Genomic DNA, 23,661 nt, shown 5'->3' on the forward strand with positions numbered 1-23,661 from the left:
CCATCTAATCTAACCCTGATTTGATGATGTTTAAGTACATCATATAGGTCATGTTCAAAGAGGAGATAGATTGTTACATCATCTGCATACATGAATGAACTGAAGCCGCTTGCCTCCAATTTCCAACCCAATGGAGCCCTCATGATGTTGAAAAGGGGCAAGAGGGGAGATCCCTGAGGTACCCCACAATCTGAGGACCATGAGGGGGAAATGGAGCCCGATGATTTTACCTGATAGGACCTTAGTTTCAGGAAACCTTTGAACCACTGGAGAACTTCCCCACATATGCTGATGTAGTTCATTAATCCTAACAGTATGTCATGGTCTACCACATCAAATGCACTAGTCATGTAGAACTGGAGCTTTATTAGCTTCTTACCTACACTGACTTGTCTTCTAAAATTAGCAATAAGTGTTGTTAGTACAGTTTCTGTACTGTAAGATGGCCTAAACCCATGACAGCAGACACCTTCTTAAACTCTGACACAGTCTTCATCTCCATGACCTCCACCAGGAGGACATTTCACACATCCACCACCCTTTCCTGACTGTGAACTGTATAATGAGGAGGACAAGCATTCCATGAGTTGATGTGCTACAATGCCTTCCAAGGAGTTCACATAATATAACCTTTCTCTGCAGGGAAGTGACTGAGAGATAGCACAAGAGATATGTGGAATCTGAGGCATTCAATAAACCAGTCTGGTGCAACTTTTAGTAGGTGGCTTGGGCCAGTGCCGTAGCGAGGGTGCCTGACACCCGGGGCGGGTCGCCGCTGCGCACCCCCCCCCCCCGGGTGCAGGGCATGGCGCACCCCCCCCTCCGGAGCGCACCCTCCCCCCCCCCCCCGAAACGCACCCTTACCTTGCAGCGGAGGGCAGGCGGGAGGGCCGATCCGCCCCCAGTGCACGTCACTGGGAGCTGCGTCGGCTCTGCTGCTTCCCTGCTTTCTCTGCCCCGTAACAGGAAGCAACCTGTTCCGGGGCACAAAGAGCAGGGAACCAGCGAGCCGACATCCCCCCAGCGGTGTGCACCTGGGCCAGACCGCCCCCCCCCCCCTTCCTACGCCACTGGCTTGGGCAAGTGTCAAGTATGCAATGTGATGAGGAATTTTTCAAACAACATTCAAAAATCCAGTGCCAAACATGATCATTTTCGAACCACAAAAACACCTATCTTTTTGGTTCAAAAATCACCCTATTTTAGACTTTCCGGGCTCAGGACAATGTTCAAGCAAAAAAAGTCCAAGGGAAAAACACACAAAAACAAGTCACTGGAATGTTTGGGGGCCAGCAGTCTTACTAGACTGGCTATACAGACATCCCAGTAGAGCAGAGAAGTGGGGCAGCCTAGGAGGCACTGCAGTGAACTTCACATAATAGCCATACTGGGTCAGACCAATGGTCCATCTAGCCAAGGTCTCAGGTACTCATCACATCATAATCCCCTTATGTTGTATGGCAAGACCTCCAGGAACTGCAAAAAACTACTGTACCCAAAGTACACCACTACAATAGTCCTTATGCCTGCAGGTATCACTTATATGTAGGTTCAGTAGGTATTTTGTGCTTTTTGGGGCACTCATACTTTCCACCACCAGTGTACCAGTTAGAGAGGGATATTGGCCTGGGTTCCCTTCTCTGCAGTCCACTGCACCGACCACTAGGCTACTCCAGAGACCTGTTTGCTGCTCTAAGAAGAATGGCCATTATATCTGCAGCTGTCATACAGCCCGGTATATACTGTCACTTTCATCTCTTAGAGGGGTGGGAAGAGATCAGTGAACACTGGGACATTAAAGGGGTGCATGCTTTTATCCCTCCAGTGGTCATCTGGTCAGTTGGGCGCCTTTTTGGCACTTTGTCGTTACTGAAACAGGTCTAGCTGAAAACGTTCTATTTTTTGATTGGACGTTTTTCAAATGTTCCATTGTCAGAGAAAAATGTCCAGATCACAAGTCTGCCCTAGTCCCGCACAAAACATGCCTCCTACACACCCCTTCAGATTTAAACAAACTGCATAGAAAAACGTTTTAAAAATGGGTTTTGAAAATAGTGATTTGGACGTTTTTGTGAAAATAAAAGAACATCTGCCGCTTTGTGCCATTTTTTTCTGTTTTGAAAATGAGCCCTTTAATATTCTTTAGAATACATTTCCAAATGTATTTATTACATTTGTACCCCGCGCTTTCCCGCTCATCGCAGGCTCAATGCGACTTACATAGTAACAAGAGAATACAATCTGTAGTATCAAAATCAACAAGGATGTATGTGATAGGACAGTGAACAAGGAGTAAATGGGATAAAAGAGGTATGAGTGAAAGGAGAGGGAAGGTAATGAGGTGGAGCGATAAAGGAGAAGTTGAGGAAGAGCATGAAGGGTAAGAATATGTAGATATATGTAGACTATAAACATGATTACATTTCTAACACATCCCTGTGTTACAGATTCTATTGGTCAAACATTTTCTTTAAAAAACCAAAAAAATCTAGTACAGCACACCTGATCAGAGCTTCTATTTCTTCAACAGCAACTGTACCGGTCTCCACCTGGACACCACGCAAGAGGCTTTGGGAAGGAAGAGCTGCAGCTGTCCTCACAGGGGGCACTGGAAGCAGCAATCCCTCCATGTGATGATGCAGAAAAACGTCAGCCATCTTTGCTTCATCTGCACAGACCTCTGGGGAAGATCCTGACTGGGATACAAGATGTGCATCGCCTAACTCTCTCTTGGTGCTTGGATCTTGCACAATGGATACCGCTACAGATTTGGGTTTGTTTCACAAGAAAACAAATACCAATAAACAATGGAAAGAAGCAGATGAAGATAATGTCATTTAGAGGTCCTTTTACAAAGCTGCGGTAAGTGCTAGAACATGTTTAATGGGAATTTTAGTTTCTAATCCATGATGCTGGCAATACTGAGAATTTATTAAGCACAGGGAAGAAAGGGAAATAAAGGACCATAGTGTCCCCATGACAAATAAAGCATGCAGCCAGCCAGAACCTCATCTCAACTCTGTTATCCACATACATCTCCCACATGGTTTCTTAGTAAAAGTGCTTATTAAAATGTTCATTTGCTGAGTTCTTCTGGCCATAAGATGTCATGTTATACGAGTCGCCAGAGCACAGGTTCTCTGCAGTGTGAAAGCTTTGTGCTAGATATTTTAATATCTCTATTCTGGAATACTATCATTGACAGTACTGCTAACATCAATTGGGAAATGATTCCTGTTTCCAGCACATGCCTTGGGGGGGGGGGGGCTGTGGGCAACTGGAAAGAATGCATGCCACAAACTCAACCACCAGGAGAATCACAAGCAGTTTCCCCCAAAAGAACTTAAAATCAAAATATCATTTACTTTCCGGGGTTCACATATATTTGGTAACTGAATGTTTAGGGTATTAGTAATGAAAAAAAAAAAAGCACTTACTATCATGCATAAAACATTTCCAGTATGGTGCGTGCACAGCTATGGCATTCTGAATGGATTCTATCGCACTAGAAGAGAAAAGCCAGTTAGTCTTACTCTATAAAGGCCTAAGCACAGGATAGTTCAGACTCACCAGAGAGGACACTCCTTCCCTGACACAAAGGTTCATCTTATTTTCTTATCCACTCTGGAGATTTGTGCAATGGAAAATTTCTTTCAGATCTAAAGTATCAGACCGATGCAGAAAGCCACCACAAGCAGAAGTGTGTGGTTACCATGAGGTGTATGTGGCACATTACTGGCCACACGATACAGAATTGGTTCACCACAGCTGTTAACTTGTGCATACACATGTGCACACAGTATTTTAAAAGGAATGGCATCCCTCCACAATGCACAAAAGTACAAAGGGGATTTTAAAGTATGCACAGTGTGAAAAATTCACTGCCAGATCTGTGGCAGCATAAAAAGGTTAGTCAAGAGGATTTACTGCCAGCTTTTGAGATCTGCTGGCAGTTTTTCCCAGTTTTCTGTGACCACGGCAAGAACCTGCAACTTTAAAACCAGAATGGAACTAACAGCAGTGTGCAGAGATAATAGCACTTCATTGTATACATGTCTGAAGAAAACATGCTATTCTGCACATAAATATTAACCTCACAAAAATGGTGTGTGCAAGGTATTTTTGTGAGGCTAATATTTTTATGTACAGAACATTCTGGTTCACGAGCAGATGTGTGCTGGCAGTTTTGTTTCTTCAAACATGTGCACAGTGAAGCTGACTTTACCGCAGAACCAATTATGCACCTGTGTCCAGCAGGCGTTCCCTGATTAGCGTGTAAGTTCTGCACACTTTGAATTTGCATCTCATTAGCTTACTGCATCACTGTGAAATAATTTTCTTCCCAATCTTGTGATAGAAACTGTGTGCGCAGCCACTGGAATGCAGCTCTACCGCTTGGCTTGATGCATCAAACCCTCAGGGTTTTAAAAAGGAGAACTTAGATCTTAACTGCTAATTTCCTTTGCTTTAGTTGCACCAGGATGTGTGGGTTTGCATCCATCTACCAGCAGGTGGAGATAGAGAGTACAGAATGGTGCTGATCCTTAATAGAATCCTGTGCAGCTCAAACATTTTAGTATTAGATAAGCAGTGGAAAACAGTTGCTGATCAAATGCAAAAACATTTGCTGAATGATGATGTAATGTGAACAAGACAAACTAAGCTGGTAAAAGTAAAAAAAACTGCTTTTATGATATGGAGAAACAAATAAAGATGGATAACTGGACTCATCTGGTGCTAACTAAAGGAAAGAAAATTAGAAGTTAAGATCTAATTTCTCCTCCCTTATCCTGTGAACCAGATGAGTCCACGACTTGGGGGATGTAAAAAAAAAAAAAAAGCAGTCCTCAAGATGAGAGGTGATCAATTACTCCTGTTCTGAGAACTTAAGCTTCTAAGATGGCTTCCTTCCTAGCCACCACATCCAAACAACAGTGTTTTGCAAAAATATGTAAAGAGGACCATGTTGCTGCTTTGTAGATATCCAAAAGAGATACTGCATTACACTCTATTCAAGAAGCCTCCCCTCTAATGGAGTGCACTCTTGGCAATTTTATTGGAGCCCAGAACAAACACCAAAGAGTTCTTGTATTTCATACTAGGTCAGACCAATGATCCATCTATCCCAGTGCCCTGCTTCCAACACTGGCCAATTCAGGTCACAAGTACCTGGCAGAAACCCAATTAGTAACAACATTCCATGTTACCAGTCTTGGGGCAAGCACTGCCTTCCCCTGTGTACATCTCAAAAACAGACTATGAGCTTCCTCCAGGAACTTGTCCAAACCTCTTTTAAACCCAGATACGCTAACCGGCATTACCACATCCTCTGGGAATGAGTTCCAGAGCTTAACTATTCTTTGAGTGAAAAAATATTTCCCCCTATTTGTTTTAAAAGTATTTCCATGTAATTTCACTGAGTGTCCCCTGGTCTTGGTACTTTATGAAAAGTGAAAAATCGATTCAATTTTACCCATTCTGCTCCACTCAGGATTTTGTAGCCCTCAATAATAGCCATCTTTTTTTCAAGCTGAACAGCCCTAACCTCTTTAGCCTTTCCTCATATGGGAGGAGTTCCATCCCGTTATCATTTTGGTCACTCTTCTTCAAACATTTTCTAATTCCACTATATCTTTTTGAGATACGGCAAACAGAATTGTATGCAATACTCAAGGTGAGATCGCATCATGGAGCAATACAGAGGCATTATAATATTCTTAGTCTTATTTTGAATCCCTTTCCTAATAGTTCCTAGCATCCTTTTGTTTTTTTGGCCACCACCGCACACTGGGCAGAAGATTTTGGCATATTGTCTACAATGACACCTAGATCTTTTTCTTGAGTGCTGACTCCTAAGGTGGACCCTAGCATCAGGTAACTATGATTCAGTTTGTTCTTCCCAATGTGCATCACTTTGCATTTATCCACATAAAATTTCATCTGCCAACTGGATGCCCAGTCTTCCAGTTTCCTAAGGCCTTCCTGCAATTTTTCACAATCCGCATGTGTTTTAACAACCTTGAATAGTTTTGTGTCATCTGCGAATTTAATCACCTCACTCGTCATTCTGATATCCAAATAATTTATAAATATGTCAAATAGAACCGGTTTCTGTACAGATCCCTGTTTCACTCCACTATTCACCCTCTTCCATTGAGAAAATGGCCATTTAACCCAACCCTCTGTTTTCTATCCAATAACCAATTTGTAATCCACAGGACATTGCCTCCTATCCCATGACTTTTTACCTTTTCTCAGGAGTCACTCATCAGGATCTTTGTCAAAAGTTTTCTGAAAATCTAGATACACTACATCAACTGGCTCACCTTTATTCAAATTAATAGGATTTGTGGTGAGCTCACAATTATCTGAATTTATGCAGAAAGCTAACTTGTTTCATAACTCTTAGCATGGTTTTAGAGTATATCATAGTACTGAGACATTGTTATTGTCATTGATCAATGAGGTAACACAGCTCTACCAGCCAAATGTCTTCTGAGACAGCATCAACTCTTCTTTCAGTTACTGCTCTTCTGTCAGATGGACAGCTGTTGGGGGGCAGGGGGACCACCACCATCAGGTATACCACCTGAAGGACTAATTATACCACAGTTTCAGCAGCCCTTTTCACAGAAATGTGCTGGTCCTATCCCCTAACTTCTGATAACTAGTCAACCAGTTCAGAAGTTAAAGTAAATCCAAACCAGGAGCTGTATAGCAACCTTCTACCACCTGTTGGAGATAGAAGAATACTGAAATGCACAGGGTTCTAGTAAGGCACAGCACAGAACAATGCTGTACTCTCCATCTCCACTTGCTGGACTTGTTCTTGTTTTGGTTTTTAAAGTATTACGTTTTGGTTTTTAAAGTTTTGAATGGTCGTGTTTCCCTGACACTCAGTTCCACTCTAAGATGCTATCAACCTTTATGCTCTCTTCCCAAAACAGCTGCTTGAAGTTCCATCGTTTCAGCAGATTCATTTGGAAGAGTATAGATCTTGTATTTTTCATAAGGGCCAAGGGCACTAAGTTGTGGAACGCTCTACCTGTTGAGCTTCGCTCTGTGCAGACTACTGCTCAGTTCAAGAAAGAACTAAAAACCCATATGTGTCCAAGCATATGGGTTATTAGATTAATGGTATTGTTTTTTTTTGGTAATGAATGACTCTCTACTAATCTTGAGTGATTTACTTTATGTTGTTTGATTTGTATTGTTATATTTTATTTTATTGTATGTACCTTTATTCCCACTTAGAATATTTCAGATAAAGCGGGTTAGAAATCAAGTTTTATTATTATTATTATGAGAAGGAAAACAAATAATGATGTGCATTTTCCTGTATTTCAACATTCTTTCTTTTGTTTGTGAGAAAATGTTATGTTTTATAGTCTATGATGATGATTTATCTATCTTCCACACAATTGGTCTAATCCAGGATTCAGGAGAAGCACACCTTTCTAGCTAAAAATACCCCATATGCACTAATGTACATATACCAAGCTAGAAACCAGGATGGGATGCCCTAATGAAGAAACAACTTCCCAAATGAAAAATTACCAGGCATGCTTAAAAATACAGTGGGGGAAATAAGTATTTGATCCCTTGCTGATTTTGTAAGTTTGCCCACTGACAAAGACATGAGCAGCCCATAATTGAAGGGTAGGTTATTGGTAACAGTGAGAGATAGCACATCACAAATTAAATCCGGAAAATCACATTGTGGAAAGTATATGAATTTATTTGCATTCTGCAGAGGGAAATAAGTATTTGATCCCCCACCAACCAGTAAGAGATCTGGCCCCTACAGACCAGGTAGATGCTCCAAATCAACTCGTTACCTGCATGACAGACAGCTGTCGGCAATGGTCACCTGTATGAAGACACCTGTCCACAGACTCAGTGAATCAGTCAGACTCTAACCTCTACAAAATGGCCAGAGCAAGGAGCTGTCTAAGGATGTCAGGGACAAGATCATACACCTGCACAAGGCTGGAATGGGCTACAAAAACCATCAGTAAGACGCTGGGCGAGAAGGAGACAACTGTTGGTGCCATAGTAAGAAAATGGAAGACGTACAAAATGACTGTCAATCGACAAAGATCTGGGGCTCACACGCAAATCTCACCTCGTGGGGTATCCTTGATCATGAGGAAGGTTAGAAATCAGCCTACAACTACAAGGGGGGAACTTGTCAATGATCTCAAGGCAGCTGGGACCACTGTCACCACGAAAACCATTGGTAAACATTACGACATAACGGATTGCAATCCTGCAGTGCCCGCAAGGTCCCCCTCCTCCGGAAGGCACATGTGACGGCCGTCTGAAGTTTGCCATGTGAACACCTGGATGATGCGAGAGTGATTGGGAGAAGGTGCTGTGGTCAGATGAGACAAAAATTGAGCTCTTTGGCATGAACTCAACTCGCCGTGTTTGGAGGAAGAGAAATGCTGCCTATGACCAAAGAACACCGTCCCCACTGTCAAGCATGGAGGTGGAAATGTTATGTTTGGGGGTGTTTCTCTGCTAAGGGCACAGGACTACTTCACCGCATCAATGGGAGAATGGATGGGGCCATGTACCGTACAATTCTGAGTGACAACCTCCTTCCCTCCGCCAGGGCCTTAAAAATGGGTCGTGGCTGGGTCTTCCAGCACGACAATGACCCAAAACATACAGCCAAGGCAACAAAGGAGTGGCTCAGGAAGAAGCACATTAGGGTCATGGAGTGGCCTAGCCAGTCACCAGACCTTAATCCCATTGAAAACTTATGGAGGGAGCTGAAGCTGCGAGTTGCCAAGCGACAGCCCAGAACTCTTAATGCATTTAGAGATGATCTGCAAAGAGAGTGGACCAAAATTCCTCCTGACATGTGTGCAAACCTCATCATCAACTACAGAGAAGACGTCTGACCGCTGTGCTTGCCACAAGGGTTTTGCCACCAAGTATTAGGTCTTGTTTGCCAGAGGGATTAAATACTTATTCCCTCTGCAGAATGCAAATAAATTCATATACTTTCCACAATGTGATTTTCCGGATTTAATTTGTGATGTGCTATCTCTCACTGTTACCAATAACCTACCCTTCAATTATGGGCTGCTCATGTCTTTGTCAGGGGGCAAACTTACAAAATCAGCAAGGGATCAATACTTATTTCCACCACTGTATATCAATAAAATAATTGTTCCTGCAAGTCATTGACCTTATTTATATTGTTGAATGCCCCCTAGATCTTATATTGGCAAAGAATACATATAGTTACCATCAATCTAGGTGGTGGAGGGGGGGATGATGCCTTATTTACAGCAGGCTCGTTCCCTTCTTTCACCATGTGCTGGAGCATTAGCCAGCTGTTGCCCAAACAGATATAGCAGAGGTACAGCACACTACTTATTGCTCATGCTATTTTTTTTTTTAAATGCTTACCTCAAACAAGGTGTCATTTCTCCATACAGCTGAGGCACCGGGTCACTAAGTAGAGTTTTCAAGGTCATGCACACAGATTCCGACAGTGACCTCAGGTGGTATCCACCCCTAATATCAAGATAGCATTTTTAGTCGAAATGCTAATAACTTGCATTCCAATAGACTACATCTGTAATGTTATACCATGAATTTTTGCATTTATCAAAAGAGTATCTTTTCCACATGTAGTGTTCCTTCCTAGGGAAGGACTTTTAGTTTTTAAATCCAGCAGGAAAGAACTGGTCTGGTAAAAACTTGCCTATCATACTAATTGCAATAGTACAACAATTTTTTAAATCTCTCTATTAATAAATACAATTTAGAGTATGGGTTGAGGACGGTTTGGTTTGTTGCAATGGGTTAAGGGGTATAATAGAACTGGACAGCTGGAGGTATGACAAGAAGAGCATGATTGCAAGCTGTGGGCTGGATTGGGGACTGGGAGACTGGGGTACTGGGGATGCTCACTGGGACATTCCTTCTGGAATTCAGATATTGATTGTGCATACAGTGATATTTGTTGTAACTTAATGTAATGGTGAAAGTGGTTACATGGAATGTAGGGGGGATAAATTCCCAAGAAAGAGGTCCAAGATACTGCAGCATTTGCATAGACATGGGGTGGACATTGCTTACTTCAGGAGACTCATCTTAATAACTTGGAACATGCTAAGCTTCAAACCTGGTGGGTTGGGCAGTGTGTGGCGGCCCCGGCCCAGAAGAAGAAAGGCGGGGTTGCTATTCTGGTTAAAAAAGGAATGGCAGGTACAGTCAAACCATTGGCAGTGGACCCGCAGGGCAGGTATCTGCTGGTGGAGGTGGTCGGAAAGTGCTTATATGCAATATATACGCCCCTAATCAGTATGAAAAACAATTTTATCAAAAGTTGTCTAATCTCCTGATAAGATTTCAGCATATAGAGCTGATAGTGGGAAGCGATTTTAATGCAGTTTGGGATCCCTTTTTGGATTGATCGCTCCCCAGGCAATCTTCGCCCTACCATCTTAATGCAGGTCTGCTTCACTTGAGCCAGCTGTTAGACTTAGTGGATGTTTGGCGGGTATTACACCCCTTGGACAGGGATTATACACACTGCTCAAGAGTGCATTTGACCCAGTCGCGAATAGATTATCTGTTGATCTCGAGGAGATTGTTTGGTGAAGTCTCTAAGGTAGAAATTGGACCATACGTTACTTCGGATCATGCCTGGGTGTAGATGGACTGGAGGGCTAACACTAGAGATACGGGCCTTAGGCGTTGGATGTTTCCTTTGGACTTATATAAGGATGTATACTTAGAGAAAAACTAATAGACGCCTGGAAAAGTTATGCACTGCAGAATGCAGAACATGAGGAAGACCCTATCCTGTTTTGGGAAGCAGCGAAAGCGGTGCTGCCGGGAGAAATTATTAGCTACTCACATCATGTTAAGAAGTTAGGGATAGAGACATTTGAGACTGAGCTCACAGTTGTGCCGGGCACGGAAGCAATTTGGCTTCACACAGTGGGGAGACTCATAAACAATGGATGATAGAATTGCAGACGTCTTTAAATGGAGCTTTTACATAGCCGGGCATTGAAGTCCCAATTATACTATCGTTACCAGTTACATCGCTATGGTAATGAGGCAGGAGGTTTAATGGCAAAGCTTATTCGCCCTAAAGGGGACGAGCGCAGAGTTCTTACATTTAATGATGGTAAAGAAGGTCGATTAAGGTCAGATGAAGAGATCTGCAAGGCTTTTAGGAATTATTATTGTACTCTTTACTGTGCCCGGCAGGAAGAAGGCCTTCCCAGCCAGATGTACTTGGGGAATTTAAACTTACCTTCTCTCACGCAGTCGGCTGTTGCATGCCTTAACGCCCCAATTCAGGAAGAAGAGGTGGCACTGGTTATAGCAAGGAGCCCCTTACAAAAAACCCCAGGTCCTGACGGCCTTCAAGTGGAATTTTTTAAGTTAATGGGTGCAGAAATAGTAACCCCGATCACGAGGTGTTTGAACAAAATTGTGGACTTAGAGCGAATGCCACCTACTCTTGCGTCTGCGCAAATCATAGTTTTACCTAAACTCGGGAAAGACCCGGTGGAATTGGCTTCCTATTGGCCATATCCTTGTTAAATTATGAAGCGAAGGTGTTCGCTAAGATAATGGCTAACAGAATGGGCGTTATTTACCTGGTTTAGTGCATGAATCCCAAGTTGGCTTTGTAGGTGGTAGATCAGTGGCAAATAATTAGAGACAATTTTGACATCTTTAGAATTTGGTCGATAGCGGCAGCTGCAGTCATTACTGATCAGCTTTGACGCGGAAAAAGGCCTTTGACTGGGTGCACTGGGATTTTCTTTTGCCACACTGGAAGCATACGGGTTTGCAGAGCGGTTTGTGTCAGCGGTGAAAGCATTGTACTCTAATCCTAAAGCCAAGATTTGGGTTAATGGACTGGAATCTGAAAGCTTTCTGATACAGAAAGGAACAAGGCAGGGGATGTCCTTTGTTGCCACTATCTTTTTGTGGTGACTTTGGACTCTCTTGTGTGGGATATCATGGAAAATCCCCTGATTCGGGGGTGTTCAATTAGGCCATTGTTGTTTCAAAATTGCGGCCTATGCAGATGACCTTTTGGTACATCTCACAAGCCCGCAGGCCTCCCTTCAGGAATTATTACAGACTTTCAGGGAGTATGGAGATATGCGGGTTTCCGGTTGAACTTGGTGAAATCGGAGGCGTTGGCTTCGTCCACACGATTGCGAGCAGATGTGGGACGAGACATTCCCTTGCGGTGGGCGGATAATTCTTTTAAATATCTAGGTATTTGGCTGGCTATGGATGTGATGGCATTGTATACACTCAATATCTCTGTGCTGCTTGATACCACTAAGAAGAGCCTGAATGGATGGATGACCCTTCCTTTGTCGCTGGTGGGTAGGATCAATTTGATAAGGATGGTTCTATTTCCCAGGTGGCTATATGTCCTACAAACATTGCCTTTGAGAGTTAGACAACCAGATTTAAAAAGACTTAACAGGATGCTTAGTCGTTTTTGTTGGGCTGGCAAAAAAACAAAGTTTAGGCAGGCTCTGCTGCTGGGTAGTGGGAATCAGGGAGGAGTAGGGTTTCCTAATTTGCAAGTGGACAAACCCAAGGCTTTTCGCCCCATGTCTAGGCAGGCCAGTGTTTTGTGTCGTAAATTGAGTTTAGTAGCCCGGAAAACGGTATTGCAGTACTGGACATCAACGGATCCTCCGCTTTTTGGCATTGGAGAAATCAGATACACCTTTTGGTAACGTGGGAGGCAAGCATGCATATTTTCAAAGCACTTAGCCTTCCAAAGTTCCATAGAAGCCTATGGAACTTTGGAAGGCTAAGTGCTTTGAAAATATGCCTAAAGGTCAGCAAGGGGCTCCCCGGGATGCAAGAAGAAATTTTCAGATTAGGGACCCCTTATTTGCAATCTCTCAGTCCTCGGAGTCACAGCTTAATAGTGAAACAAAGTATAGAGTTAAGATCTTCATGTGCAAAAAGTTGTTGTCCAGTTGGTTTGTAGCATTCGCTATAGATGATTGGGACATTAGGGAGGAGGGGGGTTTATGAGTATTTGGGAGGCCCCTTTAGTGGTCAGAGGTTTGTAAGGGGTGAGGAGGTGGGGGTATCTCTCGGGGTAGGGAAGGGATGTTAACCTGCTGAAGCGAGACATTTGGGTTGAGGTACTGTTAATGGTACGTGTTGGGTGTAGAGTGGTGTAATCATATGTTAGCATTTACGTTGGGAAATAACCAATAAAGTTACATCTAGTAATAGGATTTATGTAATATTAAAGTTTTATTAGCATGACATTTGCAGCTCGCCTGCTGTTGCAGGAATGGGTTTATAGAAAAGGGTGGGGGGGGATGAAAGGATAAAAGTTTGATGACGGTTTATACTATTCGAGCTTCACTAGACACGGTTTAATTTCGACTGTTGTGTATTCACTGATGCAATTGTTACCTTCGTACTGTCTTCAATAAAAAATGTTTGAAACATAAATACAATTTAGACAGCATCCATAAGTCCTTAAATAAACACAGTAGTCAGTGTTGCTACAGCAGAGCAAATTTGCACCAGGAATAATGCAAGGTTACTCACCTGTAGCAGGTGTTCTCTGAGGACAGCAGGCCAAGTATTTTCACAGCTGGGTAACATCACTCGACGAGCCCGGTGCAGACGCTGACTAGTAAGATTATATTAGAATTTTTCTTACAGCGTACCACTGTGCATGTACTGGGTGCCTTCCCACCTGAACACTTAAGCATAGGTTCTTCAGTCATTATACAAAAGCTTAAAATACAACTCCATGGGGAGGTGGGAGGGTATGTGAGAATACTTGGCTGGCTGTCCTCAGAGAACACCTGCTACAAGTGAGTAACCTTGCTTTCTCAAGTTCAGGCAGACCATTCATTGTATTCTCACAAACGGGAATCCCTAGCTACCAGGCTCACTGAAAACAATGCTAGGACAATAGGAACTCGAAACGCTGAGGCATGAAACTCAATTAACCTGAAACCATTCATACTAGTTGTAAAGGTTGCAGCCTGGAACTAAAGAAAACTGGGTCGAGGGGGGTGAAGCTGGATTCTACACACCAAACAAATTCTTCAGGACTACTGCCCGAACTGGCTATCACGTCAGGTGTCCTGCTCCAAGCAGCAATGAGATGTGAATGTGTGAACAGATGACCACATCATAGATTTGCAAATCTCCTCTATGGAGGCTGACCTCAAGTAGGCTACTAGCCATAGCTCTGACACCATGAGCCTCGACATGACCCTCTAGAGTCAGCCCAACCTAGGCATAAGTAAAGGATATGCAATCTGTTAACCAATTAGAAAGTGTGTGTTTGCCGATGGCTACCCCCATAGGCTAAGGCTTGCTTGCAATCTAAGGTAAGCAGTGCACCCTCACCAGGATAGGCATAAGGTATTGAGAAAAATGTTGACAGAATGACTGACTAGTTAAAATGGAACACCAACACTACCTTAGTAAGGAACTTAGGGGTGCATGTGGCAAACTACTGTGGTGAAATTCAGTATAAGGTCATCAGCTACTAGGGCTTGAAGTGCAATGACCCTGAGAGCTAAAGTGACCACCACCAAACACAACTTTCCAAGTCAAAAAATTTCAAGTGGCTCAAAAGGAGCTTTAATCAGCTGGGTGAAGACAAGGTTGAGATCCTAAGATAGTTGAAGTTTGATAGGAGGCTTGGTCAATAGCAAACCTCTCATGAAGCGAACAACTAGAGGCTGTACAGAGATGGGCTTACCTCTCACATGACTGTAAGCACTAATTGCACTTAGATGAACCCTTACAGAGTGGGTTTTCAAACCAGACTCGGAGAGGTGTAGGAGGTATTCAGCATTTTTTTTTCTGTAGGGCAAGTAAGAGAGTCTAGAACCTTGTCTTCACACCAAACAGCAAACCTCCTCCATTTAAAAGAGTAACACCTCTTAGTGGAATCTTCTGGAAGCCAGTAAGATAAAGAACACATCCTCTGGCAAATCTAAGGATTCAGATTCTACGCTCTCCATTTCCAAGTTGTGAGGACCAGGGATTGAAGGCTGGGATGCAGAAGAGATCCTTTGTTCTGCATGTGAGGTTTGGAAAATACTCCAATTGCCACGCATCTTAGAGGACAACTCCAGAAGAGGAAACCAGATCTGTCTCAGCCAGTAAGGGGCGATTAGGATCATAGTCCTTTGGTCTTGCTCGAATTTCAGTAAAGTGTTCTCTGTGAGAGGTATTGATTGAGTCTGGAACAGAACTGGGGGACTTTGTTGTTGAGATGAGTGGCAAAAAGATCCACCAAGGGGGGTGCCCATTCTTGGAAGATCTTGCAGGCTACACCCATGTTGCGAGACTACTTGTGCAGTTACAAAACCCTGCTCAGTCTGTCTGTCAGGCAGTTGTCCCTTTCTTGGTAGGTATGTGGTTCGGAGGACCATTCTGTGAAGGAGGGCCCACTTCCACATCCCCACTGCTTCCTGACACAAAGGGTAGCACCCCCAAAACCCCACTGCTTTGTTCACATAGAACACTGCAACCTGGCTGTTGGTTTCAGTAAGAATAATTTGGTTCTGTAGCCAATGTCTGAAAGCCTTTAGAGTGTTCCAGAGGGCCCTCAGCTCAAGAAGGTTGATATGGAGATCTGTTTCCTGAGCAGACCAAGACCTTAGGTGTGAAGTTCATCTGCATGAACTCCCCATCCTAGGTTGGATGCCTCCATTGTTAGCACCTTCTGCAGGGTTGCCGAGAGACTGAGCCGGGCCAGGGGAAGGGCTGCTGCTTCTGTCCCTCCCCCCCACCCCCCCCGCCACACTCCACATACCTTGGTTGACGGGGATCCCCAAGCCCCGCTAGAAGAAGTCTTCCTCCAGCGCTGTTCTTCACTCTGCCACATTGCCTGCCCTGCCCCTGCGGGTACTTTTCCCTCATATTGCGCATGCTCTATTTCATCAAAACCAAGCATGCATGACCTAAGGGGAAAAGCAGGAGGAAAGTTGTTTCTGCTGTTGGGTCTGGGAACCCCCACCAGCCAAACCAGAGGCCCCGAAGCCCTTTGTCTGCTCCTCCCTAGCCTCCAATTGGAGAGGGGGGCTGGCACCAGAGTTTTGTCTTTCCTGCTCCTGTCGGGATGCGATCACCTGTATCCCGTCAAGAGCAGGAGACAGAGAGAGACCCCGGTGCTGGGCTCCCCTTGGGAGGCTGGGCCCTGGGGAATCCTGCCCCCCCTTCTCGACAGCCCTGACCTTCTGAGAAGGTGGAATCTGGAATGGTAGTCCCACAGTCAAACTGGCCACCACAGAAGGGCATGTCAACTCTGGTGGAATCTGTTAGAAGTGGAAAAAACCCACACAGGAAGGCACTACAAATGACAGAGAAAATATGCACTGTGAGGAGAACGTGATGATGCGTCCTCCCTGCTCCGCTGAAAAATGAAGACTGAGGAATCTGCACTCATGCATTGGTTGGGAAGGCACCAGCGTATGCAGAGTGGGACGCTGCTAGAAAGTTCTAACAATCTCGAAAGTCAGCGTCCGCAGCGGACTTTGTCAAATGATGCCACCCAGTTGTGAGTATACAATGACCTAATTGTCCTCAGAGAAAATGGGACTACATAGGTTATACAAGATATGTATGCTGCCCAATTAGAAAAGTACAGTTGTAGAGGTTCACTTATACTTCCCTAACAAACAACCCAACCTCCTGTGGTCTGAGGTTTCTCAAGACCATCTCATGTCCCAGGCTTTTGTGAAATAACAATGCCCAGATACATCAATTCTCAGGTACAAAACTTAAGACTGTGAGTCCACTAGGGACAGAGAAATGTACCTGCATATGTAAATTGCTTTGGTTGTACCACAGAAAAGTGATATTAATAAAAAATTTATTAAATGCAGCCGCCTCTACAATGGCTGGAAATTGCTACGGGACAAGAACAGAATGATAGTAAAAAGATATTCTCACAGTACAACAACTCTCTACCTATACCTGAAAAGAAGATGGGGGAAAAAAATGAACAACACGGGCAGCACTCAGAAAGAGGTATTTAATAAAACCCAATAGTTCTTATTTTTAAGCTCTTTGTATCACTTTTGCATTTAGAAAACCGTAGAATGCAAGTAATGCATGGACCAAAATCAAGTCCTTCACATTAAGAAACAGGGGTTAACAATCTGCTCTGCTTGGATGGACCCAATGTTCAGACAGCTTCTTTCCGAGTGTACAAAAGCCCCGTTAAAAACTGCCCCCAAAATGAGAATATATCCTGTGCTTGGGTTACATCTCCTTTATGAAAACAAAAACACATGTGAATAAATACTGATATATATATATTTTTTTTCTTACCTCCAGAACAATGCACAATTTTCCTTCAGCTAACTGCATCAAAAAATGAGTAAGGTGAGAAAAGCAGTCAGGTGTGGCGTGCATCCGGCCCTGAAGTCAAAACAATCATTTTTAATTACTATAGAAAAAGACAGAGGTTTCACTTAAAAGTAGCATTTCAACTAAGCAGCTCAAACAGCAGTTGGGATGAACAAAATCTTGCAGGGAACATCCTGCTCTCATCTGAGTGCTGACAGTGGGTCCCAAACCTGGTCCTGGAGGCACCCCAGTCAGTCAGGTTTTCAGGATACCCACAATGAATATTCATGTGAGAGATTTGAATGCACTGCCTCCACTGAATGCAAATCTATCTCATGAATATTCACTGTGGATATCCTGAAAACCTGACTGGCTGGGGTGCTTCCAGGATCAGGTTTGGGAAACACTGATCTTGTAGAACAGTGCATAGTGCTCCAACATACAAAAGTGACACTTTTCTGTGCACTTATGCACCCAAGGCACATATAACTGCACAGTTCCCACCCACCAATTCCAATCTGGACAATTCCCACTACACTAGGGAGGACAATTCCCATCCATAACCCCAAAAATGCAAACTCTCCCTCCCTTTTCTCTTCCAGATCATTTGGGGGGGGGGGGCAGTACCCCCTCACCCTCCCACATTATCTTTTACACATCCCTTTCCCCTTCCAGACATGCAGTTCATTGGCTATTGCTCCAGTCTTAGCCAGGGGGAAAGAGAGAGATAGATCTCTTTGCTGAGGCTTAGTCCTGATCTTCCCAGGTACTTTTTAGAAAGTAAACAAATGTTAAGTTACCTGTTATTGTTTGTTGATTGCACATTTTTTTGTCCACTGTTCAAGTTCTGACAATAAACATTTTCAGTTTGTTGATTTTGCCTGTCTGGACTGATAAAGAATCCTGGTGGTTTGTGTGTTGGGTCTGTGAGTGCTTTCTGGGAACTTTGGGACCACTGGGAGTGTGGTCTCCAGTAACCTAGAGATCACTGGAGATAATTTGAGAGCAGGAGACTCAGACAGAGGCGGTTGTGACCCAGTTGGTGGGAGGAGGGTGCTAGTGTAGAGCACAAGCAGCAGATGCAGGCGGACCTGAGCTGTGCTGGGAATAGACCCTCTAAGTGGCCATGGGGTAACCCCAGGCAGGTGACTAGGCATTTCATGACAAACTTAATCACAGGTTTGCATGCAAAGTTCAACCAGAACTGTACCACCAGTTGCACAACTCGCAGAACTGCTATCTGTGTTTCTGGGTTCACAAACATTTTCTCAATCTGTATACAAAACTGTGCCATTCAGTTCCTACAGAAAAAGCCAGACTTAGAAATCTAGGCTGTGCCCTCTGTTTTCAAGGCTTCCTCCAGGTTTTCTGCTCCCTGGCCGAGAACAAGGGCTTCCCTGGCAGAGATCTCTTAGGAACTAGGGCTGCTTGAAAGGTTCAACTTATGGCCGACCAAGGGACAAAACAGTTTGTTTGATAATAATTAAGAATTAAACATGTCTACACTGGGGATTTGGTAAGGGGGGTGGGGTGGGGTGGAGCTGGGAGTGGGAATTAAGATTGTGTTACAAATTAGCTGGGCATAGCATAGAAAATAATGCATCATATGTTGTAATTGGAGTTCTTTATTGCATTGCTGTAACTCTGCAGTATAACTACTGTTCTGTTCCTTTATTGATGCCAATAAAAAAAACATTTAAACATGTCTGTGCACTAAAAAAACAAACAAGCATAGTACAAAGGAATATTACAGCTTACCTCAGGGTCACCAATTCCAGAATCATATCCAGAGGAAACTAGGATAAGTTCTGGCTTAAACTATGATGAGGAAGGAAAGAAACAAGTCATCAGGCAACTGCAGAGCATCTGGCAAGGTCTGGCATTGTTTTAGGAACACAATGGGGAGCACCTAATCCAGGAGTCTGCTGGTGCAATTCACAGATGATGATATGGACAACGGTCTTTAAGGCTTTTGGTTCAGTAATTTCCTCCTACTCGTGAGGCTATTAAATTAATTTGTGTCACTAAATATATGCATGACCATGACTCCATGGGCACTTATCTGTTTGAAGTTAAAACCTATGTTTACTAAGGTTTTTAACGCATGTAAATGGTTTACATGCGTTAAACACTAATGTGCCCATAGAAATGTATAGGTGCGTTAGCGTTTAACATGCCTTAAATTTAAGGGCGCATTAGAAACGCTAATGCACCTTAGTAAACGTACCTATAAGACTGGTATTTGGCAGGCCTAACTTTACATACAAAATTTATCCATTTAGTGGTTGAATATTGCTGCTAAATTTGATACGTATTGGCCTCTTTTTCTACAAATAAAATTTGGACATTTGGCGAATTAAATGGCTCAGTTCTATCCATTTGACCATTGAAAACCAAAGATTAAGCAAGCTGCGTCTTCATGCTAGAAAATCTATAACTTGTTCTGAATATCAGACACAAAGTCTTAGAAAGAAATGTACAAATTTTTCTTAAATATTTTGCACAAAATAAATACAAATTACAGTGTAACATACTGCTAAACCAGAATACAAAAAGCTATGCAATTTCAGTCTTTATCCAATTGTTGACATGCCTAACTTTTTGCCATTTGTACAATGTTTGGTACTCTTGTTTGTTGTAGAGGACATCCATGTTAGACTCCAGCCACTATGACGGCATTTTCAAACTGTCCAAGTCTGGTGCAAAGTCCCTAGGTAGTCATCATTCATAGAACTTTGTATTAAAATTCCAAAAGGGACATACATATATATGTTCCCTTTGAGAACTATCAAAGTACCTGCAGGACGTTTGCATCAGCTTTATTGAGCTAGGAGAATTTTTATGAAAAAATAAAGAAGGCACACAGATTTGAAAATATGATGTATATGCATTATGTTCTGATTCTGCCCATAGTATGGTTCTGGGAACACCTGCCCCAAATGCTGCTATAAATCTTAATATACAGACATTTCTCTTTGAAGAAAAGCAGTCTTTGAATGGGCCAATTTCCCCATATCAAATAAACACAATTCTTTAATTAGGGGCATAGTTGTCAAAGTGGGCAACTGTTAAGATGTGTTATTTTACCACTAACCTGCTATTTTAGCACAGGTAGTTACTAATAAGAAATCTTATTTTACTGTTAACAGTTAACAGTAGCCTATGTTGATAACTTCCCCCTTTATGTATTTGGATTTAGCTTGCACTTCTGTCAATAATATAAGTATATAAGTATTGCCACAGACCAAAGGTGCATCAATCCCAGCATTCTGTTTCCAACAGTGGCCAATCCAGGTTACAAGTACCTGGCAAGATCCCAAAACAGTACAATACATTTTATGCTGCTTATCCTAGAAATAAGAAAAGGATTTCCCCAAATCCATTTTAATAATGGCTTATGGATTTTTCTTCTAGAAAACTATTCAAATTTTTTAAACCCCGCTAAGCTAACTGCTTTTACTACATTCTCTGGCAACAAATTCCAGATTTTAATTACACATTGAATGAAGAAATATTTTTTCCAATTTGTTTTAAATTTACTACTTTGTAGCTTCATTGTGTGCCCCCTAGTTCTAGTACTTTTGGAAAGAGTAAACAAGTGATTAACGTCTACCCGTTCCACTCCACTTATTATTTTATACACCTCTATCATATCTCCCCTTAGCAGTCTTTTCTCCAAGCTGAAGAGCCCTAGCTGCTTTAGGTGAAGGTGAAGGATAAGGAAAACCCTTACTAAGATTGAAAGAAAATAAGAAAAAACAAACCCAACAGCAATAAAATTTACCTCAAAAGCCATGGGCAGCAAGACATGGAAGAAGGCAGCTACATAATCAGCATTTCCCATCCCTGTCTGCAAAGCAAAACAAAAAAAAAAGAAATTAAGGAAGAGATTAGTCACCACCATTTTTTTGGAGGGTGTGGGGGAGGTGTAACGTCCTAAAAAACACCATATTAAGCCTTTCCATTCTCAGAGGCACAAGAGATTACTTTTGTGACTAGGCCAATAGCGCAATACTTATATTACGAATCTCTCAACTCAATTTCAGTTTTTACCCTAAAGAAGGCTAATGACTTATATTCAGCCAGACGCCAGGGCAATTCTGCCCTACATACATCTCTCTACTTTTTAACAGGAGCAGTAGCCTAGTTATTAGAGTAACAGGCTGAGAACTTGGGACACCAGACCTCAATCCCAGTTCTGCCACTGACTACCAAGACTCTAATTTTGGGAAAACTGCTGTTATCTCTTGTTGCTTCAGGTATCTACTTGTATTTTCAGTTTTTTGCCTTTCCGACAAGGTACTTGAGCTTTTTAAGACATGTAGTTTGACTTCCATGATATTTTGTGAAGGCAAGAATAGCACTTCTGCTGTGTCAGAGCTGACCTATGGACAGAAAACAGCGTGCTTAGAAGCGGAAGCAACTGTAACATTTGGCAAGATGTACGAGCACTACCCCCCCTACCACCCCAGGACACATAATGGAAAAATCCTTTTAGTATATCTGGGCCATTACCACAAAGAACCCTGTACCTTGTTCCAAGGAATGTTTACATTGAATCCCGTTCCTTCTCCTTGACCAACAGCGTTATAATTAGATTCCTTTAGATTGGGCCAGAACTCTTGATGTTCGTAACGGTGCCATGAGAAGTATAAAACACTAAAACATAAAAACAAAGCCTATTACACAATATTAGGGAGAAAACAGTCATAACAAAACTAACAATGGCTTAACAGAATCATAGGTGATGCTATAACCACCCAAACTTGCAGTGTTCAGACGATAGTTTAGAATTAGTAATTGTTTTAAGGTTTAAATCTCTATTAATATGTCCAACTCAGACAGTATACAACAATCGCAAACAGTTTTGTATAGAACTTTGTTACAGTTTATTGAGTTTATCCCCATCCTACCCTCTTCCCTCAAAAGACATACTATACAGGAGATTGGACACTGACTCTGATAGCCCCACATGCACATTGCTGTGTGGTACATTGACCAAAAACTCTTACTAGCAATGATGTACACTAGTTGATACCATGCTTATTGCAAGGCAATAAATTATTTAAAGGAGAAAAAGACCTCACAAATCAATCGGATGAACTATCCTTGGTTACAACTAGCTGATATGTAAGCCGATATTTTGTTTCTATCAACGGGCTCAAAAACTCCTTTTTTTGTAATGTGCTTCTGTGACATTTATCGTGAATCAAACAAAACTATTTAGTGAATGTTTTAAAGTCTTTAACAACTTTAACGGTGATAACAAGTGCTCAAAACACTTATTGCATTGATGACACAGCACTTACCTTAATGTTCAATGGGGCCACCATTTCACCTGTCTTGTGGCTTCCTGAGGAACTCATGCTGTTTTTGTCCACCATGATATATTTTCAGTAGACAAAACTACTTTAAAAATGGCACTCTGCACCTCCTTTCCAACGGTACTTTTCTGGCAACCCCCCCCCCCCCCCCCAAAAAAAAAAAAAACCCACACAAGTAGCTTTGCAAAGGCAAGAGTGCATGATTGCCTCCTCTGGCCTTACTCCATTCCAGTAATGCCTTCACAAAAATTTGGTAAAAAGTATGTGCGCTATGGGATAGGATGTGTGCATGTGTCCGAGGACTGGGTTGACAACTACTGTTCCAGTATAAGGCTCATTCTCATAACTATTTATTATCATACTTTCTATAGTAAACAGAAAGTATGAACTATCTATATATATAAAAGGCAACCCCAACGTTCTGAAGCCTCCACGGAAGTTGAGGCACCCAAGATATCCGGTGTGCTCTGGAGTGTCTGCACCGCCCTCGCGTCAAAACGTCATGACGTCGAGGGCGGAGCTATAACACTCGAGGCCCGAAACCGAAACGCCACAGGCACGGCCACGGAGGCGCAGCAAACAAAAAAAAACAAAACCCTACCCACACACAGCGACGCCAACACCGAACAAGGCAAGTAGCTTGCAGGGAGGGGGCCCCTTGCTAGCACCCGTTTCATTGCCCTAAGAAACAGGCATTTATTCCTAGTATATGAATAAAAGAAAGTGCTGATAGCAGTTCCTATTTCCTAAGCTATCTCAGTATTTTAGAGATGACAAATTAAGAAATTCAAAGTGGGGTTAAAAAAAAACAAAATTTTTCTCTAGGGCATTTGAATAGATGATATGGAGTAAGATGGTGCAATCAGTGCTGGGAAGTGGGTTGTTGGACAAAATGAAGGATTTTTATTTATTTATTTTCTACTATGTTATATGTAATTTTATTTGCTGTTTATATTTTTATGTGTATTTGTTTAATATT

At 42.6% G+C, this 23,661-nt stretch overlaps 1 protein-coding gene across 1 annotated transcript in view; it reads right to left on the reverse strand.

The window, feature by feature from the left end:
• Positions 1 to 23,661, reverse strand: part of HDAC10 (histone deacetylase 10) — a 58,396-nt gene that overhangs the window by 23,796 nt on the left and 10,939 nt on the right. The window contains 7 exon segments of the mRNA XM_030216650.1: positions 2,503 to 2,761; positions 3,438 to 3,505; positions 9,424 to 9,530; positions 17,341 to 17,430; positions 19,117 to 19,176; positions 21,143 to 21,208; positions 21,891 to 22,017. Of these exon segments, the coding sequence (XP_030072510.1) occupies positions 2,503 to 2,761; positions 3,438 to 3,505; positions 9,424 to 9,530; positions 17,341 to 17,430; positions 19,117 to 19,176; positions 21,143 to 21,208; positions 21,891 to 22,017 (777 nt within the window).

Source organism: Microcaecilia unicolor, chromosome 10 (assembly GCF_901765095.1).
Source record: "Microcaecilia unicolor chromosome 10, aMicUni1.1, whole genome shotgun sequence".
Classification (NCBI taxonomy): Eukaryota; Metazoa; Chordata; class Amphibia; order Gymnophiona; family Siphonopidae; genus Microcaecilia; species Microcaecilia unicolor.